Source organism: Calypte anna, chromosome 11 (assembly GCF_003957555.1).
Source record: "Calypte anna isolate BGI_N300 chromosome 11, bCalAnn1_v1.p, whole genome shotgun sequence".
Classification (NCBI taxonomy): Eukaryota; Metazoa; Chordata; class Aves; order Apodiformes; family Trochilidae; genus Calypte; species Calypte anna.
In genome coordinates, this window is record NC_044257.1 from 2,715,731 (window position 1) to 2,727,768 (window position 12,038).

The 12,038-nt window shown below is 48.0% G+C and overlaps 1 protein-coding gene across 4 annotated transcripts in view; it reads right to left on the minus strand.

The window, feature by feature from the left end:
* Positions 1-12,038, minus strand: part of CSNK2A2 (casein kinase 2 alpha 2) — a 28,974-nt gene that overhangs the window by 10,213 nt on the left and 6,723 nt on the right. For 3 of the 4 annotated variants that reach the window (XM_030457629.1, XM_008496192.2, XM_030457630.1), the window contains exons 3-4: positions 6,525-6,626; positions 5,728-5,778 (exon numbers count right to left, since the gene is read on the minus strand). The exons of the other annotated variant lie outside the window; for it this stretch is intronic. In XM_030457629.1, the coding sequence (XP_030313489.1) occupies positions 5,728-5,778; positions 6,525-6,626 (153 nt within the window). The remainder of the gene's footprint in view (positions 1-5,727; positions 5,779-6,524; positions 6,627-12,038) is intronic. 4 annotated transcript variants of the gene reach the window in all.

A 12,038-nucleotide genomic window follows, 5' to 3' on the forward strand; every position in this document is an offset into this window, starting at 1 on the left:
CAGACCTGACAGGGCTATGCACTAGGAAATCCAGAAAGGACAGAAGAGCTCCCCTGAAATGCTACTGGGATCATTCAGACCTTTCATTAATTCTTTTCAGCATAAGGCAAGCAAGTCTGTCTGTCCAAGGCCCCTCAGAGCATGCTGAAGTTGGTACAGATGACTTTGTTCACATGCAAAGTCATTACAGTGACTTCACAACATGGATAATGGCATTCAGAGCAAGCAGGCTGGGAACACGTGGTCAAGGCTTCCAAGTGCTCAGGATGGGGTAGGGAAAGAAAAACATTAACCTAAAGGAGTATGGAGTGGGGAAGCACAAAGGCTAAAGCCAGTGTCAGAGCCGTGGAGGCTTTCCTCTATCCCAGAAAAAAGGCAAATGCAACCCAAGAGTACAGAAATGCTTGTGGTGCCATGGAGAGCAGAGCTGCATAGCTTGGAGTCTCAGGGAAGTGCTTGTTGCCAGCACCCATTTGCCACCCTCCTCTCCTCTGTGTCCTTCTGTGGCTTGTCATGTGGAAGTGACAAAAGATCCAGGGTGCACTTGAAGCTGAACCCTCACTGGAGAACTCATCATCCTGCTGCTCCCATGCCAAGGTCACAACTGGCCTCAAATTTACCTTCTGAACAGTGCCAGGCTGTGCTCTTGTCCAGGGAAAGCAAAGGGAGACATCAGGGTAGGTCATGGAAGGACATTCACAGGGCAGCAGTACAGCCAGACCCCTTTACCCTTTCTAACAAAACAGGTTCAGTCAATTCACCAACTGCATTAGCACTGGAGCCAGATGCCCATCAGGGCACCACTTGGCACCTTCAGGAAAAAAAACAGAGCAAGGGACTGAAATTTACATTCCAAGAAAGCAGCTCTGGTCCCAGATCCCCTCAAGGCCCATGCCCAGATTCTCAGGATCCTGTCTTACTCCAAAGAGTTCCACCACCCCCAATACTGCTCTGTGAAATAATGTGACAACAGAGAAGTGTCAGTTACACAGGCAGAGCTTCAACAGCCCCCAGCTCACAAGCTGCATTGTATTCTCATAGCTGGGATGACCCTAACACTTCAGAGCATCTCACTGAAGGAGAAAGTGAGTGGGGAGCAAAAAAGGCATAGCCACAAGCTACAGCAGGGACAGATTCCCTAGCTCAGTTGCACATGGCTCTGATGCATGACCCAGGGCCAGCTGTGCATATCCGAGTGCTTCTAGGAGTTAGTGACAATGGCTTGCTTTGGAAACAAACACTGTGGGGGGGACAGAGATGCTTAAAATGTATCTTTCTGGGAATCATCACTCTCTTCAACTTCACCTGGCAACAGTAATGAAGGTAGAGAAGTAAGAGGGCAAGGGAGACAGCGGCAGAGGCTAGACCCTATTTTCCCCATTCCTTGGTACCTCTGATTCTCACTGCTGGTAAGGGGATGGAAGGCAGGTCACTGATGCCCTTCTTCTCAGGCCCATGATGCTCTCAGTTCTCCAGCTCACAGCCTTCAGTAGAGGCAGTCATTGGACAATTAGATTTCAAAAGACCCCCCTAGAAGAGCTGCCTGTAAAACCCAGCACCTCTGACCCTCTTTCTGTGCCAAGGCCAACAGTGTGGCTTGCAGCACCTGGGCTCTGCTGCCTGTGGGGAACAGTCCCTGCAGGAGTGTGCTCAGGCACTGCAGGCAGCTGGGGAATACACAAGGCTTTGAAGGACAGAGACAAGGTTCCTGCTGCAAGTGGGTCCTAAACAGCAGGCTCAAATCCCCTTTGCCCAGTCTAACAGAGGAGAGCAGACACCTTCTTTACAGATGTGTCCCATGCACTACTCTTATAGCTCTTATTCTGCTCCCTTGAGGGGCCAACACAGCTGGCTACATGCAGGAAGCAGCATCTGCAAAGCAATGGGGTGGATGTGAGGAGCTGCTGGAGGAGAGAGACACAGTTTGGGGATGCAGGGCAGACATCAGCAACATAAAACAGTTCCCAAAGCATCTTGGCCTTGGCAGACCAAGGGAGAACCTCCATGGGAGGAAAATCTTGCATACTTCTGCACTGTCTGTCCAGGGCAACAGCTATTTTTTTTAATTAGCCTTGGATGTGCAAGGATGAAACACAGGCACACAACTCCCTCACAGCAGCTCAGCCTGCAAATTCACTGAGGTGAAGGCAAAGTGAAGATCTGACTGAAAAACTCTCAGTCCCCACAACTCCAACAAGCTGAACATCCTGAGGCAATCTTTCACAGTTCATCTTTGTTGCCCATCTCCTCCTGATGCAAATCTGATAACGTGTTTTAAGAACAAAACAGCAAACCCAGGCAAGCACTGCTCCTGGAGACCTGTATTTGCCCTCTTCTTTCCTGAGGGATTTGCCTCTTCAGGGCAATGAAAGGCACAATGCAAGGTATGCTCACAGACTACACAAAACATGTGACAGCTGCTGATGATGGTCCCTCCTCTGCTATCATGAGATCCTGCTCTGCAGTACTATGTCCAGTTCTGGGTCCCCAAAACAAGGACATGGAACTGCTGGAGTGAGTCCAGAGGAGGCCACAAAGATGATCCAAGGACTGGAGCACATCTGCTATGGAGATGGGCTTAGAGAACTGGGGTTGTTCATCCTGAAGAAGAGACAGCTCCAGGGAGACCTTAGAGCATCTTCCAGTACCTGAAGCTGGGAACTTTTTAAAAGGTCATGGTGTGATGAGGGGGAAGGGTTTATAAACTGAAAGAGGGGAGATTGAGATGAGATATTAGGAATAAATTATTTGCTGTGAGGGTGGTGAGATGCTGGAACAGGCTGCCCAGAGAAGCTGTGGCTGCCCCATCCCTGGAAGTGTCCAAGGCCAGGTTGGATGTGGCTTGGAGCAACCTGGTTTAGTGGAAGGTGCCCCTGCTCATGGCAGGGGACTGGAACTGGGTGCTCTGTAAGGACCCTTCCAACTCAAACCAGTCTAAGATTCTATGATTCTAGGACTGTTTGAAGCCAATTAGCAAAAGACATTTAATGTCACTGACAGTTACTGTGTTGATGGCACAGCTCTGCAGTGCAGCTACCATTTAACGCACATGACTGGGGTAGCTTGAGTGCTCACAAGCAACAGGTAATACAGCAGGTCTGAAGAGAAACACTAACCCTGTACACAAGCTGCTCTCTTTACAAATCAGGATATGCATTTAGTCTAGTTCCTCATCCCTGCGAGTACGGAGTCATCACTTTCAGAAGGAATGCAGGTGTATAATATAAGAAAAATGTGATCAGCTCAAGGGAGTCTTGTTTATACCATAATTTTAAAGCAGCCAAATCACGTGGAATACAAGCTTGTGCTTGTGGTTTGGATTTATTCATAGCCATGGCTTAGACCCCACAGAACTGCAGCTTCTACTGCTGAAGCCAGAGGTCAGTGCAGAGATGGGCAGATCAGCAGCAGCACCACATCAAAACAAGAAGTCATCATAAGGATTAGCTCAGGTGACACTTAACTGAGGCTGAACTGGCTGCCCAGGGAGATCTAGACTGTGGAGCAGAGGAGACAGTGACCAGACTAGATGCTCTCCAGCTTCTTCATGAATAGAGACTGAGGGCAAGCCAAGGCTCACACAAGTGGTCTAATCTACTGTGTGCTTTTGGCTTGGCAAGGGCACTTCAGGGCAAGGGAATAGGTGGCAACCAGAGGCACCAGTGAGCAGCAGCAGCTCTGTATTCTGCCAGGTAGCTGCAGCACCAAGAACTTACCCAAAGAGGTAGCAGAGCTCAAGGGAGTATCTCTCAAAAACCCACACATAACTCAAGTTACAAGTAAGCTCTGAACACAAACAGTCACACTGCACACTCTGGGGGACACACTTGGATTCCCAAGTTCCTGCTTTATACCAATCAGCATCAAAACCTTCCATACTTCCTGTACAGATGTGAATCTGGACTTCCTCAAGGAGCTGGGCTTCCTCCTAGGAGTCTAGAAATTATCTGCTGCAAACTCATATAGTTGTTTCTAATGCAACAGCCAGAGCTAAGCACTTGTTACCTCTGCTGTGGCCACACAGGTGCTGCCTTACTGGCTGCAATGATGCCCACAGCAGCTCTCATCGTGGCTGGATCCACTGACATACCACGTACTTTGAGTCCTGCATTTTTCAGTTATGAGTTCCTGCTGGCTCCCAGCCTCAAGTTACTACTTAACACTTCACTTCATGAACACATTTCTGTTACCAGGTGGTATCTTAGATGATAATTTTTTCCTCACAGGACTCAGCAGAGTGGTGTGTCATTTTGACTAGGAGACATGTGAAGCAAACCGCAGCAAGGTGTGCTGCTGCCCTAGCAACTCATTTTATCTCAAGTCATCTATTCAAAATAAAAAAACCCAACCTCTAAATAAAGTTAAAAACTGCTAGGATGAGCCTTATGAAGAGTCCCTAGGTCACTAGAAGCACATGGCCATGTTCCCAGCACACATGCAGCACTAGAACAGCCCAGACAAACCAAGCCTGCTTTAATTAGTCCAGAAAGGTCACCACATAGCACTCCTCTGATGGCTGTTTACTTGATGGCCACAACACTCATCTCCCCATCCAGGGCTGTCAGAGCACACACTGCTGCAAATCACTATTATTCTAGCTTCTGCAGTAAATCTCCATGAGATTAACTAGCACTGAGACTACAAGGGCCAGCACAGCTGCAGCTCTGGCTATGCCCAGGCTTCCACTCATCAGGATTCAGCTCACCAGACTGAGTCTGGAGGGACAGGAACAAAGCATGCTGCCTCACACCATTCAAGGCTGCAGGTGAGCCTGTGTGTGGGCCAGCTGACAAGCTGCCTCCTTTCCACCAGCACCCCAGGTTCTTTCTCTGGATGTTTGGTGCATCTACTGAAGCTGCACCCTACAAGTTATGTGCACCTACACAACATCACAGCACAGCCAGGAAGAAAAAATCATGGTGCCCTAACATGGAACAAAAGAAATCTCTGAACAGTGCAGGAGGGGATGACTACTGGCTTTCCAATGGCAACTGCTCAATTATTTCCCCACTGATTAAATGACTGAGGGTACAGATTTAGATGGAGGAACCTAAAACACTATTAAAATAGGTGTGGTTGATCATTAGATCTCCCTTTTGCATATCATCTTTCTGCTGCCAGGCAGCAACATCTCTGCAGTACAGGCAGTTACAGCTGCACCCAGACAGGATGCCTGCTCCAGGAAGGAGTAATGCCACTAGGAGCTCCTTAGAAATCAGAACTGGCAGGGAATGTGCTGCAGCCTCAGGCAAGTAGAAAAGGCCTTAAGGCATACTGAAGACTGCTCAGTCCCCTGCTGCCAGGCACACCAGTAGTGGGAAGAGATGCTCTCCAGTCCCTGACACCCCACAGTCCCCAAGTCTCAAGGATTGCAGCACAAATTGGTATCACTTGCTCCATCAACTGAACTGCTGTCAATAGAGCATTATACCACTGGGATTAACTTGGACTGACTATGTAATCAACAGTAATCACTAATAGAGAAGAGAGTAAGAATATCTAACCTGCTGAACTTCACAAAATTGGAAGGACATTCAGCACACCCACTTTTTATCCTTTTAGAGCTTATTTACAGGCTTGTGATTTACATGAGGAAAGGAAGGTGAAGCTGACATAGGTGAAAACCCCAAACTTTTCCCATAACTTTTGAGAGGTATCTAACAACCAAAAATCACAGCACGCAACAGAAATGGGAAGCCTCTTCCCTTCACACTCAGGCAGACTCACCTTAAAATCTGTGTTATTAATGTACTCAAACACCAGAGCAGGGGTCTTTGACTGCAAGAGAGAGAGAAAGAGAGAAAGAGAGAGAGAGAGATTTATGGTTTAAAACACCCTTCTTGATCTTTCTTTGCTCCTAAAGACCTAAGAACACAGCATTTGGGCCAGTGCTGCTCCTTCCCATGCCAGGGACAGCACTGGGCAAGGCAAAAGGTGTCAACAAGGCTAAGAGCTTGCCACCCATCGCTGGTGGAAGGTCAGGCAGGACTGCCAACACCACAGTAGTGTGACTTCCTCTGTGTGGCTACCACAGGCTAGGACTCCTAGCTGTCAGCCAGTTGCTCATCAGAGAATAATTCCTGGGAATGGGGTAACTGTGACAATGCAGGCAAAGGATGTGAGATCTGGTCACAGGAAATCAACCAGAAAGAATAAAGGTGGTTAATACTTAATTGCCCTGGCAGATACTTATGTTCCAGATGCCAAATCTACCAGGCACCGCTTTCTTACAGCAAAGTTGTGGGGATACAAATATTATCCCCCCATCAGCCATGTGTAACTCACAGAAGCCATAAAAGGGGGTGTAAAAGATTCTCAGAAACATGCAGAGGGACATGATGCATCCAAACCAACTCATTCAGGAGATCCTAATGAGCTGGACACTCCTCACCCCTGGATGGCACAAAGGCACAGGCAGCACCTAGCCCAGGCTGACAGCAGACTCGTGCAGCAGTGCCCACCCTGTGCCTGTAGCTGACAACGAGGCAAGTCTACCACCCCCACCATGACACATAAGCACCTACCACTGGATCCTTGACAGTGTCAATCAGATTAATGATGTTGGTGCCACCACGTAGATTCTCCAGAATCTTAACCTCACGTTTTATCTTCTTTTTCTTCACTGGCTTAAATAGACAAAAGAAATTAGAAGTGAGAGTCCTTTCAGAAATTAACACCAATTTCTGCCACCAATTCTGCCTAGATCCCATCCCTTCCTCTCTCTGCTCCCACCCTCACAAGGAAACATTCTTAACTTCAAAGAGACAGAGATCTTTCATGAATTAGGATTTCCCACTCATCAGTGAGCACTTTCCACTCATCAGAGGAAAATCAAACCACTCTAAGCAAACATAATAGTGACTCTGGTAACTGGTTAAATGCACCCTGGACTGCTGTGTGGACATCTCAGCACACTCATTCTGGGATTTGCATTTAAAGATACAGGAAAAGCCTGGTGGACCTCGTATCTTGGCTTGTATTTACCAGGACAAGCAGGTTTTTTACTCCTTAATTCCAACTCATTTCTCAATGAGTACTTAAGAGACTCCAATACCAACGTTTCTTTTAAGGTCAGACACTGCTACACCTACTAATGGTCATGGATTTTTTGCAACCATGCCAGGAGTAAAGGTCCAACTGCACAGCACACCACTGAATCCATATACCATGATTATTTTTAAAGCCTACAAACATTTTTAACAGTTTTTGACTCCTCCTTGAATCTGTGCAATCCCAGGAACTCCCTTTGCAAAATAAGCTTTTCTCTGGACATTACACTGCAGAGAGTGACAAAAACCAGCTGCTCCCAAGGAAGGGCTCAGCTTTCACACTCTGGTCATCCAGCGGTTCAGCTTCAACACAAAGGAACTATCATTTCACCCCTAGATGATGTATCTTACCCACTCCCAGAACAACTCTAGCTCTGTGCCTGCTAGAGTTCCTAGGAAGGAAAGGCAGCTTCAAGCAGCCAAGAGATGAGACTTTCTAACTGAGCTTTGGCTAGTGACCAGTGTCATCTGAGTTAGTCCAGTAGCCCTTTATTGCAGGGCTGGCACATTCCCTCCTGACCCACCAGTACCATTACAGAGAGCTGCAGTGTTGTCTTGCAGGGCCTGGTAAAACCCTTGCTTTATCTTTATCCTTGCTTTTTATTTTTTTGCTGATGAAAACACTCCTCTTTGGACATTTACTTCTCTAGAACATTCACCACCCAGCACAGAGTCTGGCATGTGAGAAGCAGAGAAATGGGGAATGGCAAAGAGGTACACGGCACCTTACAGAAGTGATGCATTATCAGAGGTCTACATGAAGCACAAGGAGCCACAAGAACTCAACAGCTTGTGCTCACTACCTCTCCTCTGTTGCAGCCTCCCACTTTAATGACATCTGCAGAGTGCCATTCAGGAAACTTGCACTCCTGTTACAGGTGGATCCTAGGCAATCCCTGGTTTCAGACTCCTCACGGGAATGTAAAAGCAGATGGCAGAAGGAAAAGAATCTTTTTATATTATGGGAAAATATGGCATTTATGTAAGTGATTAAATAAGCTGTCTTTTTAGGCTCTTCAGGTGGCTGGAACCTTCAGATTCAAATTCTGCCCTTCTCCTCTTCCAAGTTAAAAGGCAGGAGCTAGATTTTCAAGCAAAAGATGAGAATCACAGCCTGAAGCAAAGTGCCAAAAATAACACTGATGCTGACACAAGGAGCATCAGCACCTCATAGAGCCACTGTGGAGAACAGCAGCAAGGCCACCACTGCTGTCAGCCTGAGCTGGAGTGACACAGGGCTGAGGAAGAGGCAAACCAAGACCCCTGGGGCAATACCCAGACACAGCTGCAGCTGGTGGGAGGTTGGACAGACAGGGAGAAGCAGCCAGAGAAGGGAGACAGAAACCAGAGAAGATGATGCTTCATTAGGGAAGTCACAGCTTAGGCCCAGCTGGTATCAACCAGGCCACTGCTCACTCACTCCCCACCCTCACTTTGGGATAGGGAGGAGAAAATCCATCCAAAGGCTCACAAATCAAGACAAGGACAGGGAGGTTTTCATTCCCCAACTATACCAATGGGTAACATCAGACAGACTCAACTTGGGAAGAGAAAACTAATTAATCTACTAGGAGAAACAGAAAACCTGGCCAGATCTTCTCCCCCCACTCCTTCCTTCTTCCTGGGCCTGAACTGCTTCACTCCTGTCTCCCCCTCAGCAGCACAAGGGTATGGGCAGTGGGGGTTAAGGGTTAGTTCATCACATGTTGTTTCTGCCATTCCTTCCTCCTCAGGGGGAGGACTCCTCACATTCTTCCAGTGAGAGGTCTCCTCCCACAGTAAAGTCCTCCATGAACCCCTCCAACATGAGTCCCTTCCACGAGGTGCAGTCCCTCAGGCACAGACTGCTCCAGCCTGGGCTGCCCACAGTCACAGCCTGTTTCAGGAAAACAGTCACCTCCTTTGGCACAGGGTCCTCCATGGCTGCAGATTCATATCTGCCCCTCTATGCAACCCTGGACAGACTGTGGCTCCATGTCTGCACACCTGTGACACCTCAGGGGCTACATATCCACATTTACTCCACTGTGGTCCTTCAGGGACTGCTCCACAATGCTCCTCCATTGGTTGCAGGGGACAGCTCCCATCGCATCACCAGCTGCAGGGAAATCTCTGCTCAGGCACCTTCTCCCCCTCCTTCTTCACTGTCCTTGGAGTCTTTTCTCTGGCATTTCTCTCACCTCCTCCTCTCCTCTGCAGGTCTTCTTTCATATCTTTGCAGTTTCATATTCCTTTTCTTGAATATGCTACTCGCAGAGGCACATCCGGCTTCCCATATCTTCTTGGCCTTGGCCAGAGGTGGGGAATTTAGAACTGGGGGAGCTTCCAGCAGCTTCTCAAAGGAGCAACCCCTGTGCCCCCCCCACTTCCAAAACACCACTGCACTAACACAAGACAGAGACTAATTTCACTTATGTGAGCATGGGGAGAGACACCACCCTTGTGTCACCCACATGCACTGATCTTACCAGAAGGTCAGGATGGAATTAGAGGATGTAATTAGGTTACTGCTCATCCAGTGAGGCAGGTGTGTACACAAGCTGTTTTCCAAGGAACTTCAAAGAGGGAGCTGAGCCATGGCTGTCCTAAACCACTTGCTAAATGGCCTGGCTACTGACAGATGTATCACAGCCTCTCTGCTGTGACACTTGCACCTTATTGGGAGCAGAAACAGTTCCTGACACAGCCAACCAGACCCAAAGCCCACTTTGAAATACCTCTCCCTTTGCACTGTAGTTATTTCAAAGGCCTTTAGCATCAGCTAGAAAGGGATGATCTCCCTCCAGCATTTCCATTTCTCCTTTCATAGCAACCACCACTCCCAGTGGGGCAGAAGATACTGTCTTTCAGTGACTTCCACATGTCTCCACCTTTTTCAGGATGTGAAAATGATGCCCTGCATTATCTCCACCCTCACTGACAACACACATTAACATATGTAAGCAGACAGAATCAGTGATGTTTGGAGAAAAGAAGGGAAGAAAGTTGGTCTCTTTTAATGAAATGCCTGAAGATATCACCAAAAGCAGCATCTCTGACATCATTGAGGGAAGACACTCCAGCAAACACTGTCTCTGCAAGAGGGAGAGTTAAAAGCGGCTCATTTTCCTGCTAAGCTGCAGCAGCACAGAGCACGGGCTAGGCTGTCCACACTAGGCTACACTTACCCAATGCTGCCTGCAAGCCAGGGGCAAGGGCCCCCTGAGCCTTTGGGCAGGGGGGCACACAGGAAGCCCTGATCACCACAGTGTCAGAGCCACTGCCCACCTGCAGTCAGTGGCCAGTACAGGGGTTTGGATCACAAGGTAAACAGGGATGAGGCTGGGTGAAATGCCACAGACTGAAGTAACATCATCTTAGAGGAAAGGCTATTGCCTGGAAATTTCCTCAGAGAGCAAGACAGGGGAGCAGACAGAGGATTTCCTCATTTCAGATTTGCCAGAGAAGACAGTGGTGACCATTGGCCCCCACCCTGGCACAGCCTTCACCTCCCCAGCCCACCCAGCCACAGGCCACTTCCTCCCCACATGTTGTCCCATCACATCACTCCAGCCATGACTACAAATGCCATCCACTATCCAAGAGCACATCTCTAGAGCTCAGCTGTCACCCACTAACTGATTCCAAGCCCAGGCTCTTGCCTCTGGCAAGTCAAACACCTTGGTGCAAACCACTCCAGCACACAGACAGAACTGCATTAGAGCCAACACAGAAACCATGCTGAGTTCTCTTCTGTCCCTGGCTCCAGTCCTGCTGAAGCCACAGGTGCTCAGCAGCATATCCTCCCAAGCACCAGCATTAAGTCTGGGTTGTTACAACTGTCCCTCAGTCACCTGATCTGCACTCCAAGGATGTTGACTCCAAACACACATGGATTAAATATGAACTAATCAAACCTATTATGTCCTCCAACCACCTGCCTGTCCCAGATGGGATAGCTTCTAAAAAAACAGCTCTTACAATCATAGTATTTTAAACACTACTAATTTAAGGCTATTTTATTAAAGGAGACCATGAACCAGCATTTCAGGTTGTTTCCTACCACGCCCAGTCACCCTGCCCTGGGAGGGGGATTTCTAGCAGAAAAATAAAGTAGGCATCAAAACAAAATTAATTGCTCCCAAGTTTGATCCAGCTGTGCTTGCAAGGCAACATTTTATACAGGTGCAGACTCTAGTTCTGTCTGTTCCCACAGCAAAGGCATTTCAAAGCCTTCCTCCATGCCAGGATTCCCCAGTGACCAGTGTAAGTCAAACCCTCACTGAAGCCTTTCCCTCCAGTACAGGGTCCAACAGAGTCCCTCTGCTCTATGCAAACACCCATCTCCATGAAATCTAAAAACCTGACAGCTTGGAGACTTGTGTCACATTTGGTTGGAATTGGCCAACCAGTGTAAAAACTACTGGGGGGGAGGAGAAAGAGAAAGGCTGACAGACAGTAGGATTGCATAAGGCTTGTTTCCATAGGAAACTGGGCTAAGAGACATGTCTAAGTTTAACCGTGTCTACACTGGGAGGGATTTAATTACTTCAACTGCAGCAGTACCCTTAGAACAGCATGTCTGTCTAGTACATGCTAGTTTTCCAGTTTCCCAGGAAATTGCTTTGTTCCTCAGGCAAACTGGAAATGAGGTGGCTGTAGACCATGGAGACAAAAGATGCAGCTCATGGCTGTGTACTACACTGAGCACCAGGAGCAGAGGGACAAGGTGATCTCCATCCTTAGAGGGACGGTCTCTGCTGGACCCTGTAGCTCCTACTAAATTGTTCCCAGCTGAAGCTTCCTCATACGTATGAGCCATAACAGACCATGAGGATGCTTCAATCTACTTGAAAGTCAGGCAGAAAAGGCAGTAACAGTGACCTAACACAACTGCCTCTGCCCAAAGACTGGAAAGAATCATGCAATGGCATTCCTCTGCAGAGCTGAGAAATGGCACAGAAAAAGTAGTTACTCTGCAGTCAGGCAGATGCAGAAGAAAATATTTCT